Source organism: Gobius niger (genome assembly GCF_951799975.1).
Source record: "Gobius niger genome assembly, chromosome: 12".
In the NCBI taxonomy this organism is placed as follows: Eukaryota; Metazoa; Chordata; class Actinopteri; order Gobiiformes; family Gobiidae; genus Gobius; species Gobius niger.
The window spans coordinates 21,016,049-21,039,460 of record NC_136863.1 but is presented as its reverse complement, the minus strand read 5'-3'; the positions used below and the strand labels follow the sequence as shown (position 1 = coordinate 21,039,460).

Sequence of the window (23,412 nt, the reverse complement as noted above, 5' to 3'; positions counted from 1 at the left end):
AAATAATCCGTTACAACTGTCCCTTCGTTTAATCGCTCCATGATTGAAGCGCAATGCTCCCATTTCTCTGTCACTGAAGTTTCAGAAACATACTCTTTTAGATTATCAAGGGCCATCCTGCCAATAAACAGTCAACTTTTTAATGATGTCATGTCTGCGCCTCAAAGAAAGAAAAGACTCTTTCAAACAGTGTTACAGACACAGATCTATATTAAAGTTTTCTTATAAAGCTGTATTTAAAGGGCTTGACATTAGCACTAACCAAACAGATCGATTTCCCTCTTTTAATCTTACTAGAAACGTTGGCCAGTTGAGATCTGGAAACAATAAGAAAATGGTGCTGTTGGTTCATCTTTTCTAAGCCTAGTTACACCTTGGTTTTGTCGCATTAGATCTACATAAACTTCACGGTTTATGATTTAAACATAAGCAAAAGTTAATGTCAAGTCTTGTCAGTATGTTATGGCTAGTTTGATGTGCTTTTAAACATAAGTGGAAGTGAAAGCCTTCCTTCAGATTTCTTTACATTTGGCCTGGACTAATGACAAATGTAAAAAGGTGAATGTTTCTATGCACAGATGTCCCATGACCAAAGATATGCCCAAAACATCAGGGTCACAGGATATTCAGATCGTCCACTGAAGCACACAGGTCAGACCACGCATCGCTGAGCAAATAAACAACACACGCCGCCGTTAGTGCTGGCAGCTTTGACCCCCCCGTGTAGCAAAATCAAATATCACAACAACTTTACAAGAGCTGTCAACGAGTGCAGATGATGCCACGAGTATGTTACCAGCGCTTCAAGCTTATGATTCACTTGCCTACCATGACGCCACTCCACAAGAAGTCCAGGCAAAAACGTATGTACACAAGGCATTACAATGGGAGGGCCGCATCTTGAGACGCTCCTCAAAGTCAAACGCAGCAGCGGCTTTCAGTCACCTTAAGTGTGGGACGTCCCTGACCGGCTGCCTTTAATCAATCCATGGGTGTTGAAAATTAGGACCATGGCCATTCTAGCAATCCTCAACGTCACGCTTCTATCTTCCGAATGGTCAAAAGTCCTCAGTATGGTTTCAATAGCAGGAAAATGTCACGTGACTGAAACCCATGGATAGGATAAACGTCCACAACAGAGACATGAGCTTAGAGCCTCCTCCTCACACGGCACTTCCGAGTTCGCAAGCAAGGGGAAGCGCCGCCTGAACCGTGGTAAATGAAGCCGGCTCGTCGTTTTGATAAATACCTCCTTGAAACAGACGGGGAGGTGGCGGGATGGGCAAATTGGGGTTCGAGGTGGATTTCGTGAGAGCAGGTGCCAAGCGTCCCGTCTCAGAGCTCCGTCGTCTCCCAGCTGACCTCCCGCGGAACCTGGCGTCATTTAGTCCCAGTGTGGATGACCGTGACAGTGGAGGGGCGCGGCCTGGGCACCTCTGCCACCACCGGGGGCTCCTCCCGCACCGGCGAGGGGGGGTCCGAGTTCTGGGAGTAGGCTTTAACAGCGGAGGGCGGGGGGGCGATAGGAGCACCTGCGGGATGAGAGGGGCGTGATGGGTAAGGTTAGACTAATGGCAGGGTTCAGGTGTCAACGTAACATCTTGGAGACCGGTGTTTGAGTGAGGGTCGATTATGTACAGAGGCTCAATGTAAAATAGAAGTCATAGCATGAAGGGCCAGGTCTTTATTTACATTTTTTTTTAAAGCAACAGCATAGAATTCTGACCCCCAGCTTGGTTGATACTATGGGCTGCCAGAAACACTAACCCCGCCCATCACCTCAGTGTGACATAACTAATCTGAAAAGACTAATATGTATTGTGACCTTTATGAAGTATAACCTCAGTTGTGATTAAATTCATAATCCATGTATTCGATCACAGTGTTATTGCAGAACAAACTCTGTTAAATCAAGTGGACGCATAAAGTCATTTAACCTAAACTTGACCTTAAGAGCTTTTGAACCGCTGCCCATCAGTGGAGCAGGAAGAGTGGAGTGTGATGAAGAGCCCATAAAGGAGTGTCACTCACAGTCCTTTAGGGAGAGCGGGGCGCAGTCCACTGACTGGCTCTTGGCCGGAGCTCGGCTCTGAGGTCCCGCGTTGGAGCTGGTGATACTGCTGCCAAAACTGGTGCCCAGCTGCAGACGCCTCATGTGCCGGATCACTGCCGTGGCATTGAAGGCTTGCTGTGGACAGTTAAATGGCAAGACGTAGCTCATTAAAATAGAAGTCATCATTTTTAATTTTGATTAAAGATGATTAAGTGTCCTCACCCTCCATTTGCTTTTGGCAAAGTTTTTCCTCATCTGCCGGCTGACGGATTCATGGATGTTCTTGCAAAGAGCCGTGTCTCCAGCGATCCTGTGAATTACACACAGTTATTTGAGATTATGAGAGACACACAAAGCGCAGTTATTTCAGTTACATTTGAGCCTGTGAGGCCCAGGTCCTCCATCCCATTTGCGAGAATCATTTATTTTCATTTTGCTGAAGCAGCCCTGTCTGATGGGAGCTTGCTCACCGCATCACTCTCTGTCACATTCATCATAATATCTGCGTGAAATGTTGTCAATGAAAGCCATTTCTCTCAGTTATGGCACCTGCTGCCAGTGTGGCAAACACATATTTGTATGGAAACGACCACCTGCCCCCGACCCGGCGGTCCATTACAGCTAACAGACATATCCACATCGTCCTCCTGCAGCACACGCCCGCTCCTCGTTATCTCAGTGCTGGGAAGACATGCTAATTGTTCATTAAAGCTTGCACATTTTTCAAGGGTCCTTCAGGACGCCAGCAACTAATTGGCAGACTTTTATTCAGCAGGTCTGAGCAAGGGTGGGCCGGGGAGCAGAGGTGGGTTAGCACCATGGAGACAGATGACAGTGGGAGGACATGCTCTTCATGACAAATGTGTAAGCAGTTGATTTGCGTCACGGCGCTTATACGGACAGGGAGAGGTGAGCTTCCTGCTGAGTGTCTGGTTGCGACGCAGTGTGGGACGGTGTGTCTCACCAGGGGTGCTCCAGCGCCTGGTCACAAGTGAAGCGCTTCTCAGGGTCCTTCTCCATCAGGCAACCGATGAAGTCTTTGGCTGCAGAGGAGCAGGAAAAGGTCACATCTAGCGAAACGCTCACTACTTTAATAGAACAACAACAAACAAGGACCGAGCATTCTGAACTAGTGCACTTGATAAACATGTTTTAGAGGCAAAGTAAGTACGTAGCAAAAGTATAAACCTCTTATAGCATCTCATCAAAACAAGCCTTGACCCCGATATAAATATTAATTTCAACTTATAATAATAAAAAGTTTGTTAAATATCAAAGTACAGTTGCGTGTTTCTTCGAGTTCTATTGACAGAGGCACTGAGCATGAGTTGACTTTAGCACTGCAGTCTCCAGCACAGGACACACAACAGCCCCTCACCAGAGTCCGATATGTCGTCCCAGTACGGTGCGTCAAACTCGTAGTCCGCCTTCAGGATCTGCTCGAAAAGCTTGGAGTCGTTCTCATCGTAGAAGGGCGGGTATCCACACAACCTGGCAAGACGTAGGAACAACAACAACAACCCACTGTTAGACCAGCGGATGAGACAAACTTCAGCCCAAATCTAAAAAGGATTTGCGCTGGCCTAATCTCGCTCAGTGGCAGTTTGATTTATAACGTCGCATGCCGTGGGAGACAGCTCTCGGAGATTACACTTGCAACATGAGCCCTAAGAAGTGCAAAAAAACACACAATCACGCAACAACGTTGAAAGAGGTCGAGGAGTCAGCGACAAGGTCATTATGTTAAAATTCATCGACCCTCAAGAAACGATAACAAGGTTTTCCCACAGCTAACGGTACACACCAATTCAGCTAATTAGTCTGTGGAGGAATGTGCCCCTCATTATAACTGTATAATGTGATCAGTGAAGCGACATGATGGTTAGGTCCTTCCTTTAATTAGGAGACACGTTTAATTTAAGCCTCAACAGCATGTCTTACTGTTACTAAAGCGCAAGTGACAGTTTATCATGTTTTTTGACTTTCCACATAGTTTGATGGGATAATGCCGGTGGTAAGAATCAATCATAGTTTTAGGCAAAGGAAAGCTGAGAGAAAGTTGAGCAGCAGTATTTGTGCTCTAAACTGAGACTCACTCCAACCTTATCTATTGTATGGTTGGATTTAGTTTATTTGTTTATACCTTTGAGACAGGGCATAATTATGGGCACACAAGACAATGCAAATAGTTACAAAAACATCATAATTTTCAATACAGTGTTTTAACACTTCCATATTAAATCCATATAAGATCGAGAGACAACAGACAAATAAAATTAAGTGGATTTGGATAATTTTTTCATAATATAACTGAACACTATACCTCATTTAACAAAGTAAATAGCACTATGTATCTGAGTAAATGCCAAATTATAATTTAAGGCATGTCTTGGTCAATATTGGAAAAGTAACATTTTCCATTATGAGAAGGTAACATTACTTACAGAATATAAGCAATGACTCCAATTGACCAGCAGTCCACGGCCTTGCTGTAGGGCTTCTGCGCCAAAACCTCAGGGGCTAAGGACAGAAACAACGATCATTTTGTGGCAAAATATTAAAGAAACAAACCAGAGAGAATCATTTCAGTCGGCGCCACATGATAAAAACTCGAGAAGAATTTCAATGTTCCCCAGCAACAGATTGCTGTGTGTAACCGTGGCGACTGCAGATGAGATTGGCTCCTTTTTGTCCAAACCCCCGCGTCTCATTATTGAAGGTAAGCAGTGGGGTCAGAGGTGGGACGCTCAGCCGCTTACCCACGTATCCCGGCGTCCCACAGGCAGTGGCCATGACGTCTCCGGTCCCCTCCATCTTGGACAGGCCAAAGTCACTGATCATGATCTTTGAGTCGTCATGGGGGCTGAAGTAGAGCAGGTTCTCCGGCTAAAAATCAGAGCAAGTGGCAGAAGGTTTCAGACTTTCAATTGAATTAAAACAGTGACCATACAAATTATACATTTGAATTTCTATCTTTGGTCGAATACAATTAGATTGTGACTTATATTTAGCACTGCTTAGTCATAGGGCATCTGTTTTTCAGATGAGAGTTCATTCTGTGAGGAATTGTTTTAATCATGGAGCCACAAAAAACTATTTATTTAACAATTTCATTTCAAAAGCAAAACTAACTTAAAGACAACTATATTTTTGATTGCTCTATATTTTGCATATCTTGATTGTCCTCTATTGTCGAATTCTGTAATTCTTAATTTTGTATATTGTATGTTGATGTGTAATTGTCAGTTCCAATTCCACACAGAAAGGCGCCTGTTGCCGACAGTTATAGAGATATAGTAACTTCCCAAAAAGTGATGACATCTTCTGTGTTCTGCTTTTAGAAAACACCATTTAAGGCAGACTATGGAAGATCTTTTGTAACTATTTCAAGACCTATTTATGACAACGGATATGAGATAACCTCATATCAGCAATTGACTTGAGTTCTTGATATAATCACAAAAACATACGTATGACATCATGTAAAAGTCGTTTAGGTTTATAATTTTTGATTATTTTTAGACTATTATCAGAAAGCAGAATGAAAGTTGTGCTTGGGCCTTCACAACGTAAGCCCAGTACAGTTTGCATGTTTTGTAAAATGGGAATCCCCAGAGGCGGGAAGTAGGGACCAACAATTAAAAAACACATCAACATAACCATTAGACATGACTTTAGTAAGCTGCTACCAGGCTTTTGCTATTGCTATTGAAACTGAAAACCAATATATAAATGCAGGAGCCAACATTGGGTAACTGAAGTGTTCCTAGAAAGTAAAATAAAAACAATTTAAGATTTACTCAAAATAAACTGTATTTGAAGAAGAAGCACAAATATCAACACTGTCTGCTGGTTTTGAAGCCAGTCACACATTTTTCCTTTTGTAAATCATGCACAAAACGCCCACCACTTTTTCTCTGTGGACATTACATAAAACCTGTATTTGTGCTGTTTGAGATCCAAGTAACTCATAGTGCAGATTATTCCAGTCTGCGGGGTCTAAGTTCAGCGGTACCTTCAGGTCCCGGTGCACGATGCCCATGGAGTGAAGATAGTTTACCGCGTCCAGCACTTGTCGGATGAGACGGCTGGCATCCATCTCTGTGTAGAAGCCCTTTTCGACAATGCGATCAAAGAGCTCGCCTCCTGACACCCTGTCAACGCATAAAAGAAGACCAAAGCATGACATATAAAAGGTGAGTGCAGTCACAGGCCACAGTGGGTTTGAGAGGCATCAAAACAGCATACTTTCACATACCAGAAACAAAACCTCAAAAGATGCTGAACAAGACTGTTGTGTGGTAATAACTTTGTTGCATATTTTTTATATGACGGTGACACTTTTTGCAAGAAAGTTGGACGGAAAGTTTTAAGTTCAATGAAAGCTGGAATGGCCCACAGACACAGTGAATCAGGCCTTAATCAAGACTATACTCTGGTTTCCCGAAAGCAGAGGACAATAGAGTTCTGCTTCCCACCTCTATGCAAACTCCACACAGAATGACCCACACCATCCTGGAATCGAGACCTTCTTCTTGTGAGGCGAAAGCTACCACGCTGCCAGGTGTGGGAACCTCTGGGTACTGCACGATTCGATACATGGCTCACGATAACCTCATTATACGACGATACTGCGATAATTGATGTATTGCGTACCTTATATAACCTTAAATTAAAGAAATATGTGTGATTTTATACTGTTTTTTTTTTTTTTTTACAAGCTTAAAAGGTGCACTATGCAACTGTTTAGATGGGGGAAAAAATCTTATTATTTGCATGCAGTTGACCTTTTAATGACTCAGTGGCATTATGGGTGCAGCATGGCACCTTTGCTTTCCCTCACAGTGACCTCTATGACGCTCCAGGATCAATTGTTAGGGGTTCGTACCAGAAAAACAAGCCAGAAACCCCAAAACAATTGATTCTGGAGCGTCATAAAGGCCACTGTGAGGGAAAGCAAAAGTTCGATTCTGCACCTGTAATGAGTCATTAAAAGGTTAAAAGGTCAAATACACACAAATATCAAGTCTTTTTTTTTTTTACATAAAAAGTTACATAGTGCACCTTTAAGAAACAACATGTGCCATATTTTTTTGTTGTTGTCATGTGCATTTCTACCCTTTTTCTTCAATAAATATAGGAATAATCCCTGACTTACTAACTGAATATGGGCCAATTGATTCTCTGGCATCAGTGGCATCAAGTTCATTTACATTTAAACACCCAAAAAACCACAGTCCTGTTTCCAAAAAGAACACATGAAACATAACTCTGTCTTGTTCATAATTAGAAATGTTAAAAATATTGTATTTGTGGGACATTGTTTGCTTAGAATTGCTAAAAGTGCTGTCGTCTGCTGCTCTGACTGTGACCATTATTGACCCACTACTGACTGCATTGTCACTCCCCTACTTTAATATTGTATGGTGTTACAGCGGTGCTTAATCTAAAACTGAAGTCGTTCTTATAATGCCCAGTATAACTGTGCATGGCAGAACTGAATCCTGTTTGAAAGAGGAATTAATCATAGACACTTTCTCCAAAAGCCGTGATTGTTGAGCTCACATCGTAAACCATAATACAATATAAAAGTAATTGTAAACATTCTCTAATATTTACCTCATAGTTTTGCCACACATTTGCACTTTTAAAATGCTCAGATTTACAGAGAGAAAAGGTCACTTGAATAAAGAAAGTGACATTTCCATATGACATTATGAAACAGGTGCGCAGAGGCCAGAACATCGGTGCCTAAATTGCTGATGCATTAGTCAAAAAACCTCACATGTACCGAGCATCCAGCGAAACAAAATCATGACGGAAAGTGAGCGGGTGACACTGGCAGAGCGGCAGAGCAGCACAGCAAAGCGCATTTTAGTGTGGCATTTGACTTTTAAAAACAGCTACTGACGCACAACCGAAGCAAATATTTTCCCATATATTACAAGGCAGTGTTTTTCGTAAAAGTTATGCACAGACGGTTTACTGTGGGGGGAAAAATGAAATGCATGAACTTCTCCAGAGCAAATTAGGAACTGACAAATTTCCTGGCATTCTTCTTCTTTTCAATCTCAACTGCCTGAACACACTGAACAAGTAAGGATTTTTTACCATGTGGAGAGTTTCAAGATCGTAGTTTACAGAAGAACTAACTTGTTTACCTTAATAGCCTACATCCTGTTCGTAGTCCCTTCGGGGCAGAGACGGTTTTTCCTATAGGCAAACTATGCAAGTTGCGTAGGGCCCCCGCAGCCGCAAGGGCCCCACATCTCAGTCAAACTATGGTGTTGTTACACTGATTAATCAACGCGTTGTTATGGGCCCATTTGTCCCAAGCATGAGTTGAATCCACACGGTTCTCATGCACGCAGTTACCTTCAGTAACTCTGGTTCTCTGAATGTGCACAGTCTAAGATGAATTGGGCGACTCACAGGCTAATTCTCAGTGGTCAGACAGAAATAACCGTCAGGTGCAGGTGTCAGTTTTAAATCAGCGGTTCCCAAACTGTGGGTCAGGGACCAGAGGCGAGAGAATGGGACAATTTGCCATTTTAAAAAGTTAGGAAATACAGTAGTAGTAGTCCTAGCTTAGTGGTTAGTGGTTCTCACACAGAGGGACGGGGCCTGAATTGAGGTCATTTTTAACCCCTTCTGCCCTGCACTACTGCACAGAGGAACCGTTTTTGACCGTAAATGGGTGCGCTCTTCATGGAATAACCATGGGATGCGTACTGTAGGGCCCCCGTGCGGATTTTTGCTTAGGGCCCCGGAAGGACCAGCACCGGCTCTGCTTTGGGGGTAAGAAAACCACAATTGCAATTTTCTGCTTCCGGGTCGGAGCCACCAATACACAATAATGGAATCACGACGAAGAAGCGAATTTGACATAGGCTGTTTGTGTTTACATTCGTTTACCAATCAGAATGAGCCCCACAGTTTGGGTTGCCAAATACTATGAGTAAAACAACTCTGAGATTGATCATAAAGGAACTCTCCCCTACTTCCACTATCCCAGCGCCTGTCCTCAATCATGTCCTATTGTTTCAAGCTCAATGACTGAATTTTGGAGGTTCTTAGCTTTCAAAGGAGGAACCGCGTGTCTGTGTCCATGGATTAAGCACTGACGACGAAGCTGAAAAAGTCGAGTTTTCAAAATGCACCGTGCAGCTCTGTTTGCTGTGTAAGTTGCTGCGTCTTAGAGGTCATAACATTAACCGGGACAGATGCATGGGGAGCAAAAACGTAGCACGCAAAATGAATAAATAGCATTGTTCACTTACAGCTGCATTATGAGGTAAAGATGGTTTGAACTTTCATAAATGTCCTCCAGCGCCACGATGTTTTCATGCTTTATCCTGAAAGACAAAAACACAAAAAAGATTACGAAATAAAACTCCTTGCGCCACGGTAATTGGCTTTTTGACAGCGTAATGTATCATGCACAGTACATTTGCAACGGCTCACATGTCCCATCATTAATGATAAGGATGAGAGATTTTGAAAAACAGTTTTACCCTCATCCAGTGGCACCAACACTTGAGAAAAGACTGAAACATGAGCTGCTGAACCAATACAAAAACCACATGCATATAAGTTTGTAGGTCTGAACTACGCCTTGCAGGGGATCATTTAAAACCTCAACAGCAGCAGCTTTTGTGATTTGCTAATTGCGACCATTCAACTTCGGTTAGTGTTGCAGGCCTAATTTGAAGATCTTTTGTGCATGAGAGAGGCCGTGGGGGCGTTTAGAGGATGCTAATAAATGAATCAGCATCATCACCAAGAAACAACCCTGCCCCTTCCCCCGCCTGGTGTGAGCACCTGAAGAAATTAATATAAGGAGGATGTAAATGCCAGGAATCTGTGTCCAGGCAACAGAGTGACACAGTTCTGTGCTGAGTGTGGATGACAGAGGAAAAGGGCAGCGGGCTGAGAAACAGAGAGGCAGTCTCCAAGGGCCAAAGAACCTTCAGAACTTCTGCTTTCAACAAAACTGAGAATATGGTTTTACGTAGAGGTTAGCCATGGTTAAGCTTTTCAAATGAATGAAACTTGTGACTGTATATGCACAGTATAAGAGGCAACACTTCTTGAGAGCTTCAAGTGACTCACAATATTAAGACTGTCAACTTTTGCTTGAACAGTGTGTCTCAGACGTCTTTTTGGGAGCTCACCTCCTACAATTTTATGGTAAGTGCAAATCTATTCATCTGTCCATTTATAAGAAACACTTTCGACTTAACTTTTCTTATTACAGCTGCCTATTAGTTATTATGACAGAAGCAAAAAGCATTCTTCTTTTGTTAGAGACAGCCGTCCTGCCTTCGGTCACTGTTAGTCACTTAATCCAATACAATAATTATGTGTCGAATGCATTTGATTCACGCATTAGTTCATCAGTCCACGCTTCAGTCTCCTCTCACTTGTTAATGCTCCATTGTTTAACAAGTTGTGCAGGCCTAATATGAAATCTAAAACTATCATCCAATAGACCGGTTCACTATGCTTGGACTTCCACCATTGTGGGATTTTCATGGAGAGTATGAAAACTATATATTTTTGGAAACCTTATGGCATAAGCAATGAGAAAAACAATGTTTCCATTTACCCTTGTCATTTGGTAAAATTGTGCAATTATACCATTTTTCCATTAGAGTAAATGGGGACTTCTGGTCATTGCTACGGCAACCCCATGAAAAATATGACATGGATACAGACGGCATCGCGTCATAGAAGGGGGCGTGGCTTCGCCGAGGGGGAAAACAGAATCTTTAGAGAAACACAATTTTCTTTTTAGCCATTTTCTGGTGGAATATGAACTTATTTATCACATACAAAGAAAGTCAAGTCTAAATCGGTTCCATATGGATTGGATATTGCTATTATCGCACCTTTATTTTACATATTAGAGCAAATGGAAACATTGTTTTTGTGATTGCTTATTCAATAAAGTTTTAAAATATATGATAATAATGATAATATGTTGACTGCTTCCCTCCTTTTCAGTTTTCGAGATCATCAGATTCAAGAACTTCACCTCCTGCTGCCACAGACGCCGCCACATGTGTAAACGAACAGATGTGCTTATATTTACATAAAATGGGGAAAGGGGACTCAGAACAAAAAAAGCTGAAATATCTGAATGTGTGGCATAGCAACTGTATCCAGGCAACTACGCCCAACAACTGGTGGTTGAGAAGCGACTGATAAGTGAGCCGCTCGGGGGAATAACCCACGGCCGCGGCGGAGGAGGCCTGTCACCTGCTGTCAGAGTGATGAGACCGAGAGTGTCCGCGCTGAGGACCTGAAATCGAAGACAGATGGGAATCGACACACAGGTCCCTTAAGCCTGAGAGGTGACTGTTAAATAAACTAACAGGTACCTGCGCCCCCCCCCCCTCCGAGGCACTTTGCTGTCAGGAAGGTTTCCACTGGATACAGCAAGGAATCGATGTAGTCAGCTCTTGTCATAATTATGGACTTGCTTTTCTTACTGGGATTCTCTTGATGATATTAGAAGATAAGTCAATCCATCACAACTTCAAAAGGCAGAAACATAATGAAAGTACAGCTTTTCAGAGAGTCTGGCCCTAAAGGAGACTCTTCTGCTGTACATGCTTTGGTTAGGAGAATCTGAAGCACCCAATGGAAACCAACATGGTAAGAACAGGCATGATCCACACAGAAACTCAGCCGGTAATCGAACTGGAACTTCTTGCTGAAAGGTGTAAGTGCTCTCCCTCGGCACACCGGCGCAGTGCTTAGTAAGTGACATCTGACTTATGACTGTGATCGCGCCGAGTTCAACAGGAGCAGTTATTTGCAGATTTCTCCCACACTTACTTTCTGAGCACCGCAATCTCGTTTTCGATGCTGGTCTCTTTGCCTTTGAGTGCTTTCTTTGGGATGCATTTGATCGCCACCATCTTCCCAGTGGCCTTCTCCCGCGCCATCACCACCTCGGAAAACGCACCTCTGCAGAAAAGGAAAGAGGACAGAAAAACACCTTAGCGGGCTGCTTTACATGCACTCAGACAATATTGACACAGAAAACCTATCAGCAGCAAAGAGGAGATAGTGGGCAATCAGCCAGAGCACACAAACAACATGCTGTGGATATTTTTACTGAAGACAGTATGGCACTATGAGGTCCCATGCAGCAGGCCGAAAGCATGGCAAACACTTGAAAACTTTGAAATGTCATCCATTTTGTACAGCACAGAGTTTTCCCAGACGATTGGGAGGTAAACATGTAAAGACCCTGGAAACAGTGAAACATAATAGTGCCGTTCACAACAGAAAGCTTAGATTTACTATTTTGCTGGTATTATATACAGTATGCTTTAATACAAAATACTACCAATACTTTCTCCAGTAATCAGTTTTTGCATTGTCTTTCAGTCACCTTAGTTCTTGTCACTGTGGAGACTTTTTGTAATTTTTCTTCTTATTACACACCTTCACAAGCAGCAGTCCCTCAGCGGGTCTTAGCGCGGCTGGTGTGATCAGGATGTTCGGGAGAAGAGATGATTTCACTCTGTCAGATTAACAATAAAGGTCACCTCTCCCTTTATTTCCTGAACACCGAAGCTGCCTTAAATCTGCAAAAGTGCATTGACTAGGCTTCAAACACTATAATAAAAATAATAGATTTAATGATAATATACTTTATTGTGAATATTTTAATGCCTTTTGATTTGTGTGTCACTGTATTTTGCCACTGTGAATTCAATAAGGCCAATTTATGACATTTTTTTTTATAGGCCATTGATAGAGAATAATAAAGAATAAATTCACTCATTTTGTTGGTCTTCGATGCCACCAGTGATGTCGTCTCAACTTTACCATACTCGTTCACATTGTATGGTCACAATACGGTCAAACCAGATCGTTTACCGGCAGACCCTGAATGATCAATGCTCTGATTACTGTGTTAACTGGTCAAATATCTCCAGGCCTGTTTTGTCACTAATATACTTCTTCCACTAAAGGCATCCAGACTGTATCTCACCTGTCCATCTACAACTCCACGGCATCTGCTTTTTAATATTACACAAATGTCTATGTTATCGCAGTTTATTACTGTAAATAGAAACCACAATGAAACCAATTTCATCTTGTTGGCTCATATCTTTGGATACCACACACTCTGCAGGTACTTTTAGATGGACAGGTGCAGAAACACACCTGACCCGTTCCCCCGTCCCACATGACAAGCGTCCGATATCAAACGATCCATTATGTCCTCAAAGTGTAATCAGTTCCTCCCAACGGGCTCTAACTCAGCACCGCTCCGCACTAAGTCCTACCGCAGCCATTAAATCCACACTAATCCCTCACTCACCACCCAACAGGAGAGCAGGGGGAAGGGTTCACAAACAAACCAGGAGCACATCACCTGACTGTCCCCGAAGAGGAGCCAAGTACGACCAGGTGATATAAACGCCCTCTGACTGCGACCCCATTGTGACATCATGAGGTGGCCCAGCGCTGATTCATAGACAGAGGAGAGGGAATGAGGGATGGTGCATAACTGATGACAGTGTCCTCTCCTCACATGACCTTCCCCTCGCAGATGTTGGCGTCAGGGTAGTGTGCATAAGTACTTGGATTGTATATGTCAGCAAACTTGTACCGTATGGCAAAAACAATGAACCGTGTGTGTTTTGTACTTCAGTCACAACAGGACCAACAAAAGAAGTCAATATGTCAAATAACCAAATCAAGGTGGCACTATCATTGAGGATTTTATCTTTTTAAAGTGTAGGTGGATATCAATATGTGTTTACAGGGCAAACCCTAATTGTCTAACAGGTGCTATATTGGTCTCATCCATTTAGCACTTTTCTTGGTCCACCAGGACTGGATGTCTAAAGCAGTAGACATTTATTCAGGGCCCAAGGCGAGACTGAATTTTTATCATTGTTTTATTATATTATGCTCATCTATTCACTAAAAAAAAATCAGAACATGTGCTTCATTAAATGTGCGCACAACAGTTATATTGGAGGAGGAACCTCTACTTCTCAAGTAAATTTACGTTTTTTTAGCGCGATGTTACGCGGCCTCCCAAAGGCATACAAGGACCAGAGTGGGCTCGTTTGAAAGCTTGGAATCTCTAGTTTCCAACACTAAAGACTGCAAGTCTCTGCTCCAAAGTCATGTTCGAAAATAGGCGATGTTGTAGTTGGGTTCAAAAATGAATGCGCAATTTGGCGCCATGGATGCTTCATATTGATAAGAAAGTCCATTATTCTTTTGAATGAGTGAGTAAAGAAGGGTTACGTGTTTTGCCCAAGCACACAACAACAAAACTGATAATGATTTATTTATTTTTTTTCATATTTTTTGGGATCTAGATTTAGCTAAAAGTGAAAAGAATTGAACCCTCAAATTCAAAAGGCAATTTCATCGAGTCACGCCATTACTGCGTCATTCATACTTATTTGACTTTCCTAACATTGCGCAGCTCTATATTGATCCCGCAGCTGTGCAGAGAAGAACAAACAACAAAAGCCTTCCTCCGCCGCGCTTGTCACAAAAACATGCAAAACGCTACAGACAATGAGCCCAAACCACAGGAAGCCAGCAGTTTCGCAGAGAGGAGAGAGCGAGAGCGGTTACAGCAGTATTCTCCTGTGTCCCCTGCTTAACACCAGACATGCAGCGACATCACTTCCTGCAGTTGCCGACGACTCCGCCGCTTTATCTTGCTCGGTCAGGCCCATGAGAAATGCCGCTGCCAGCTCAGATAGTGTTGGGTCTATTATTTCACACAGGAAACAAGGTGTGATGTCTGCCTGCACATGTACATATGGCGAGCTATAGGCTGCCTCCCACATGCCGCAGCCACACTCAAGTCATGTGCAAATTCACCAGAGTGTCCAATCCATGACCAGACAACATCTTCCAAGAAGTACAAACAAGTGCCCTTCCAAGTACTGCCAGGCCCAGATCATGGTCAAATCAGGACTAATCCGGTTTTATAAAAGGGTCAAACTTAGATCTAAATTGGATTAAATGATGTCTAAACCGGGTGTAAACCAGAAAAAACACCAAAGTAAACAAAAGCATACATAAAATCATTGCTAATTTAAATTAACAGTCTAGGGATGCAACAATTCTCATTAACATATTCAATGAATGAATATGAATCGATGAAAGACTGCAGATATGCTCCAATAGCATTTTCAGATATTTTCCAACCATTTTCCAACCACTCACAACTATTCAAAACGGATAACACAAAATCATGAGTCAGCAGATATGAGGTCAACACCTTTGAATATTGGTGATGTAAAAGTTGTTTCCCTATGAGTGCATCCTACCCACCTAAACCTCTTCACCCTCATCTTAACCAAGTGCATACTCTCCAGTTCAGCTTTACCTAAATCCATGAGGTCACAGCCTATAGGCCAGCCTCATTTGACAGCTAAGACCAACAAAACTCGGCTAAATTGATATTTTTCCTCATGTTGCTTTCACTTTTTTGGACATTTTTTTCCATCGCTTTTTTGTTCTGTTTTCCTCATATTTTCCTCTTTTTTGGCTTTTTCGCCACATTTTTGTCACTTTTCTGTTGCTCTTTTGTGGCTTTTTTTGTCGCGTCTTCATCACATTTTTCAGTGTCACTTTTTTTGTGCACATTTTCATCGCTTTTTTGTCATTTTTCTGTTGCTCTTTGCTTGGGCTCTTTCATCCTCATTTACGTCTTGTTTTTGTATCGCTATTTTGACACTTTTTTTCCAAGAAGCTTTTAGATTTAAGTGATGGCGAACTGGAGATTATCTGCTCGGTTCAGGCGTAAAAGTTTAAACCACAGTGAAGCCCAAAACTTCACTATATCAGACCTACACACAGTAACTGGGCCTTGTCTGTACTGCACTGTAGCTACCAAAAAAAAAACTATCTATGCCAAGCCTGTCGCACTGATCACTCATGAATAATAATATGAACAACACAATAACATTCAAGCTCTTGCCAGGCCAGTAAGAGCAGTCCTTTGAGGCGCTGAGAGAACAGTCAGTTACAAATGCATCACCACACTATGTTCACCAGTGACTAACATGAATTGAGAATGCGGGTGAGTCAGCTGGCTAAAAATGCATTACTCTGATGACGCCAGCCTAACTTTTGATAATAAGAGACGGAGAACTTGGGTTGTTATAGGTCATTTGGAGAGATCGCCGTATCGTTAATACAGGACTTTTTCGGTAAGTGCAGCCTCGTCTTGCTCTCATAGTGTGAACTTTTACAATCAGCACTCGGCTTTAGTTACCTCTTAAAGACAATGTAAAGATATTAAGCGATGCAAAATTATATTGTGATCTGGGCTCAAGGAAAGTCTTGATAAAAAAAATTTGGCCATTACTCCCCCCAGTACCTAACACAATAACCAATATCGAAGTGTGATATATTGGTGAAGACAATATGAGGGGGGAAAACTATAATATCGAACTGAAGGCTGTTTGTTCACTGTATTTATTTAACCTCTTAACCCCCACCTGAAACAAGCTCATATTCTTTTATTCGTGTTTTTTTGTCACGTCTTCATTGCTTTTTCTGTCACATTTCTGTCATGTGTTCAATTATTTTTTTTGTAGCGTTTTGGCTACATTTCTGTGTGTGTGTGTGTGTGTGTGTGTGTGTGTGTGTGTGTGTGTGTGTGTGTGTGTGTGTGTGTGTGTGTGTGTGTGTGTGTGTGTGTGTGTGTGTGTGTGTGTGTGTGTGTGTGTGTGTGTGTGTGTGTGTGTGTGTGTGTGTGTGTGTGTGTGTGTGTGTGTGTGTGTGTGTGTGTGTGTGTGTGTGTGTGTGTGTGTGTGTGTGTGTGTTCTCGTTTTTATATTCTAGTGGGGTCCGCAACCTGAGATTTGACTCACCTCATGGGGACCAGTTTTACCTCGTGGGGCCCGAACCCCGGACCCCACAAGTCCCACCATAGAAATCAATGGAAAATGCAATTCTAATGTTCCTGATGCCGTTTCTGTAAAAATCTGGAAAAGGCCCCTGGAGGTCAGTTTTCCTGACTAAATGTGTGTAAGTGTGTATGTCCTGGTGGTCAACAGTGGGTACTGCAAGGACCCCACAAGGATCCTTGTGTGTGTAACTTAATGGCCAGTGGCGGGAAATGGACGGTCCCCATAAGGACATTTGTGATGTGTGTAACTTGGTGGCGGGAACTGGACGGTCCCCATAAGGATATGTGTGGTGTGTGTACCCATGTGATCAATATGAATATTGCAAGGTCCCCATAAGGATATTGTGTTTTGAATATATTGTGTTACATAAAAGTACTAGTACAAATCTATATATAAACTTAATGTGCTATTTGTATTTAAATACATCTCAATTCAATAACCATGGCCAAACAAGGAAATATTAGCTAGGACTGAGGTCAGTGTTTGCCAAAGCTTGAGCTGCTAATGGCATCTAATCATAAAAGAAAAATCATAGTAGCCACTTAAACAAAATAAACCTCAAAATGATGTAATGTACTTCACATGCATATGTAAATTGTTGGTGCAAAGCAAAATCTTTAGGCAGTATGTGTCCCATCGAGACATATAGCAGTGTTGGCATAGCTGCAGCTAACACCACCTAGCATTATGTTAGATTACCAATTCCTTTCATTCATAGCACATACAGTATCAGGTAAACACCGTGGCTCAGTGTTGGTTTTGTAGGAGCTGCTAGTTGAGGAGCACAATAATAATAATAATTTACACATGCACAAGAGGGCTATTTGTTATTTAGCCCACCTACCCACCGGTGCGCACCGTCTTGTTTAATTTCGTAACAGAGAACAAACTCTTGCATGGGTGATGCAAGTATCGTTAGATTGCACGTTACTAGGAAAACTGAATTTGCAAGTTGTTAAAGAGATGACTAAAGCTTATATCTAAGATGGGTTACAATATAAATATAAACCACCCCAGGACACACTGATGGTCACACAGAACAACATTATCTCGGCTAAAGCAGAGATGAGATCCTGAGGTTCCCAAATCGCCCGGAAATGCTGTTCATAAAGGTAATGAACGGAACCGGGGGGGAAAAGGAGGGAACAGACAGCCCCTAGCCCCAGACAAGGGGCACCCCCTCTTGTAGACCTACTAGTTGTTTTTTTTATGTAATGTTTAATTATTACTATTTTTTTTTTAAGTTACATTTATCTGCTAATGGCAACAAAAATATGAAATAAAAATGAATAAAAAAGGAAACACATTTCATGAGAATCCAAGTCCCCACACCGCATATGCACCCATCCCCCACTCCATGTGCTCACCGAGTGAAGACCACATAGTTGAAACAGTTCATGTAATGTTTTTTCCCCTTGACATATTTTATACATGTTACATTTCGCTGAAACGCGGAAACATCAAATAAAAATGCATAAATAAATAATTTTAAAAGGACACACATCAGAGTCCCCACAAGACCCACCTTGATGCCCTTCCCCCACTCCATCATGAGGGAAGGACAGGTGGGCGCGTTCAGTATGGCAGACTGCAAGAAGCACGGTTCCTGAGATTTGGAGTTCCCACACCGCATATACACCCATCCCCCACTCCGTGTTCGTATAGAGTGCAGCTCGTGTAGACCTACTCGTGTTTTGTGTGTTTGTTTTTGTTAATGGTTAATTATTACAATTTTTTTTAAAAAGTAATATTTATCTGCTAGTGGCAAAAAAAATCAGAAATAAAAAATAAATTAAAAAGGAAACACAGTTCCTGAGATTTGGAGGCCCCACACCACATATGCGCCCATCACCCACTCCGTGTGCTTATAGAGTGTAGCTTATGTAGACCTACTCGTTTTTTGTTTGTTTGTTTTTTGTTAATGTTTAATTATTACTATTTTAAGAAGTTATGTTTATCTGCTAATGGCAACAAAAAATCTGAAATAAAAAATAAATAAAAAAGGAAACACAGTTCCTGAGATTCCGAGTCCCCACACCGCATATGCGCCCATCCCCCACTCCATGTGCTTATAGAGTGAAGACCACACAGTTGAAAGATTTTGTTATATATTTTTTTCCATTTTAAATATTTTAAACATGTTACATTTGCCTGTAATGAGAAAGCATCAAATACAAATGAATAAATAAATAATTTTAAAAGGACACACATCGCGGTCCCCACAAGGACCACCTCGGTTCCCCTCCCCCACTCCATGTGCTCGTTGAGGGGAAGACAGGTGTTTGCGATCAGTGTGGCCAGGCAGACTGCAGCACACGACGGACACAGAGATGAAAGGCAACAGAAATGAAACCAGGGTAAGTCAATCATAATGTTACTGTTATATTTATTCAAATTAGCTATATTAGCTTATTTGAGTTTCGATTTCTGCAATTGCAAATTTTACACATTTTATGCGGTCCTTGTGTGCAGTACTGCTAGTTGGCTAGCTTAGCTTGTTGGTCTTTAGTCTATTTTGAGTCAGCATTAACTGTATTTTTTTTACCTGTGTTGTCTCAGATTTCTCTCAGTTCTAAAGTATTTTGTTTAAGTGGAGCTCTAATGTAAAGCTTGTAGCTCACGTCATGCCTGCATCATGTTAAGTTTAGTGCCCTCCTTCTGCATACGAGTGCAGCATTTCATTAATACTGTTTATTGTGACAATCAGCAGTTACAGCGACAAGCCATGTCATGTTTAGAAGTGGGCAGTAAAAACACTGGCTATTAATCAGGATTCTAGTGATAAGATCCAGAAATATATTTTATTTACAAGCAAGAAAAAAAAACTTGCCTCTCAAAATGCAAGACCTGATATATTGGTTTCAGGAACATGCCTTGTCTGTGTTATGTACACAATTTTGGGACTTTTCACCATTCAACTTTGGAATATTTATTTAATATATTTAATTACTTTTAAAACAAAGTATGTCACAATGCAATGATGGACAACTAAAGAACTAGAAGCACAGTATAATGAAATGTTGTAAAAGTCTGTATCCTGGACTTTAGAATGAGCGATCACTATATAGTAAAGTGTTTTGTGTTGCAGAGAGTTTACTTCAACCCTCAGGCTGAAGGCATGTATTTTTTTGCTCAGTTTGTCCCATTATATGTTCCAGGTAAAGAAATTGAATAAAAAGGCGAAACCCCGGAAAGCGGCAGCAAAGTCCAAAATGAAAGGGGTTAAACCAGCTCAGGAAACAACTGAGGTGCTAAAGGTAACATAATAAACTGTTGCAATGCTTTTGACTTGTGTTAAATTGGGAAAGTCATCTACTGACAATACTGTTCTTCTTCCATAGAATTCACAAGATGCTCCTGGTAATCCAACCTGCATGGATGCTGACCACTCAGATATTCTACACTCCAATACAACCAACACTATTTCAGTAAGTTTACACAATAGAATTGAATGAACAAGCAGTTTTCTGATTTAAGTTCACAGATTCCTTTTTGTTTGTCTTTAATAAGAAACCACAAAACTTGGTGTAAACTTGAATCATTGCATTCTTCCATAGACTACACAACATGGTACAGAAAACCAACTCTCTATGCTTGCTGATGCTGCTGCAGATGCCCCACCCCTGGAGAGAACTGAAAGTGTATTTGTAAGTTCTCACAGCAACAACTTTACATTTTTATTTTCCTCTCACTTCTGACACCCATGTAGTCTCGGGTGAATGGACAACTTTATGATTGGCCCCAGTGCCATCACAAACACATTATAGCTACACCTATAGGGACACCTATAGGGACACATATAGCGACACCGATAGCGACACCTATAGGGACACCTATAGGGACACCTATAACTACACCTATAGGGACACCTATAGGGACACCTATAACTACACCTATAGCGACGCCTATAGGGACACCTATAGTGACACCTATAGGGACACATATAGCGACACCGATAGCGACACCTATAGGGACACCTATAACTAAACCTATAGGGACACCTATAACTAAACCTATAGGGACACCTATAACTACACCTATAGGGACACCTATAGGGACACCTATAACTACACCTATAGCGACGCCTATAGCGACGCCTATAACTACACCTATAGCGACACCTATAGCGACACCTATAACTACACCTATAGCGACGCCTATAACTACACCTATAACTACACCTATAGCGACGCCTATAACTACACCTATAGCGACACCTATAGGGACACCTATAACTACACCTATAACTACACCTATAGCGACACCTATAGCGACACCTATAACTACACCTATAGCGACGCCTATAACTACACCTATAACTACACCTATAGCGACGCCTATAACTACACCTATAGCGACACCTATAGGGACACCTATAACTACACCTATAGCGACACCTATAGCGACACCTATAACTACACCTATAGCGACACCTATAGCGACACCTATAACTACACCTATAGCGACACCTATAGCGACACCTATAAGTACACCTATAGCTACACCTATAGCTACACCTATAGGGACACCTATAGCTATAGCTATAGGTGTAGCTATAGGTGTAGCTATAGGTGTACTTATAGGTGTCGCTATAGGTGTAGTTATAGGTGTCGCTATAGCTATAGGTGTCCCTATAGCTATAGCGACACCTATAACTACACCTATAGCTACACCTATAGCTACACCTATAGGGACACTTATAGCTATAGCGACACCTATAACTACACCTATAGGGACACCTATAGCTACACCTATAGGGACACCTATAGCTATAGGTGTCCCTATAGCGACACCTATAACTACACCTATAGCGACACCTATAGCTATAGCTATAGGGACACCTATAGCTATAGCTATAGGTGTCCCTATAGGTGTCGCTATAGCTATAGGGACACCTATAGCTATAGCTATAGGGACACCTATAGCTATAGCTATAGGTGTCCCTATAGGTGTCGCTATAGCTATAGGGACACCTATAGCTATAGCGACGCCTATAACTACACCTATAGGGACACCTATAGCTACACCTATAGGGACACATATAGCGACGCCTATAGGGACACATATAGCGACGCCTATAGGGACACATATAGCGACGCCTATAGGGACACCTATAGCTACACCTATAGGGACACATATAGCGACGCCTATAGGGACACATATAGCGACACCTATAGGGACACCTATAGCTACACCTATAGGGACACCTATAGCTACACCTATAGGGACACCTATAGCGACACCTATAGCTACACCTATAGGGACACCTATAGCGACACCTATAGGGACACATATAGGGACACCTATAGGGACACCTATAACTACACCTATAGGGACACCTATAGGGACACCTATAGGGACACCTATAGCTACAGCGACACCTATAGGGACACCTATAACTACACCTATAGGGACACCTATAGCGACACCTATAGCTACACCTATAGGGACACATATAGGGACACCTATAGGGACACCTATAACTACACCTATAGGGACACCTATAGGGACACCTATAGGGACACCTATAGCTACAGCGACACCTATAGGGACACCTATAACTACACCTATAGGGACACCTATAGCTACAGCGACACCTATAGGGACACCTATAACTACACCTATAGGGACACCTATAGCTACAGCGACACCTATAGGGACACCTATATAGATATAGATATATCTTCAGATTTTTTCTGTCCTTCTATGCAGCTTTCTCAAGAGTACCTGGATAAAGTGTTTCCTAATTCTGAAGATGTGGTTCCTGGTTCTGGTGACGACTCTCTCAGCCTAACTGTGAGCAGTGGCTCAAAGTACAGTCCGTCAAAACAGTCCATACGGGAAGAATCCACAGAAGAAGCAGGTCGAGTGTCAGACGCCATTTTCAACAAAGCAGCCAAGGGAAAAAAAGTAAAAAAGTACAGAAAAAGAAGAGTTCCCAGTACTTCTAAAGACTCTGAGAGTGACTACTATGATGGCTCAAATGATGAACCAGTAAAGAAGAAGATGAATGTGTCCACCATGAAGCTACGGAAAAAGAAAGATGGTGGACGAGTTTATAGAAACAAAATGTCCAGGCAATTGACACGTACACACGGTAATGAAAGAGACTTTCCCTCAAATCGAAAGAGCGTAATAACAATTATAGTATTGTGTTTGTCCAGAGAAAGTGGTGGAGGCTGAAGATAGTGACTTGTCAGAAACAGTGAAAAGGCTGGAGACAACTTTGCAAGGTGAGCTTTTTCATGCTGTGAAACTTTATGGAAGTCACTGTAGGTTAGCAGAAAGTTGGAACATTGTTAGAATAAAGCTCATTGCATTTTGAATGTCTCACCTAGTGGTTTCACTAATAATTTCTGTCATTGTGACAAAGCCGGTCATGGGCAATTCTTATCAAAGATTATAATGACAATATTCAGTCCATATTAGGGCTGAAACAAC

The 23,412-nt window shown here is 42.0% G+C and overlaps 1 protein-coding gene across 1 annotated transcript in view; it reads right to left on the bottom strand.

Moving 5' to 3' along the window:
• Positions 1 to 498: 498 nt before the first annotated feature.
• The window catches only part of camk1db (calcium/calmodulin-dependent protein kinase 1Db), a 46,811-nt gene continuing 23,897 nt past the window's right edge, over positions 499 to 23,412 (bottom strand). Inside the window, exons 2-11 of the mRNA XM_079567929.1 lie at positions 11,897 to 12,028; positions 9,334 to 9,408; positions 6,069 to 6,207; positions 4,813 to 4,939; positions 4,498 to 4,573; positions 3,432 to 3,544; positions 3,018 to 3,096; positions 2,276 to 2,363; positions 2,032 to 2,188; positions 499 to 1,532 (exon numbers count right to left, since the gene is read on the bottom strand). Of these exons, the coding sequence (XP_079424055.1) occupies positions 1,381 to 1,532; positions 2,032 to 2,188; positions 2,276 to 2,363; positions 3,018 to 3,096; positions 3,432 to 3,544; positions 4,498 to 4,573; positions 4,813 to 4,939; positions 6,069 to 6,207; positions 9,334 to 9,408; positions 11,897 to 12,028 (1,138 nt within the window). The 3' untranslated portion in view covers positions 499 to 1,380. The remainder of the gene's footprint in view (positions 1,533 to 2,031; positions 2,189 to 2,275; positions 2,364 to 3,017; positions 3,097 to 3,431; positions 3,545 to 4,497; positions 4,574 to 4,812; positions 4,940 to 6,068; positions 6,208 to 9,333; positions 9,409 to 11,896; positions 12,029 to 23,412) is intronic.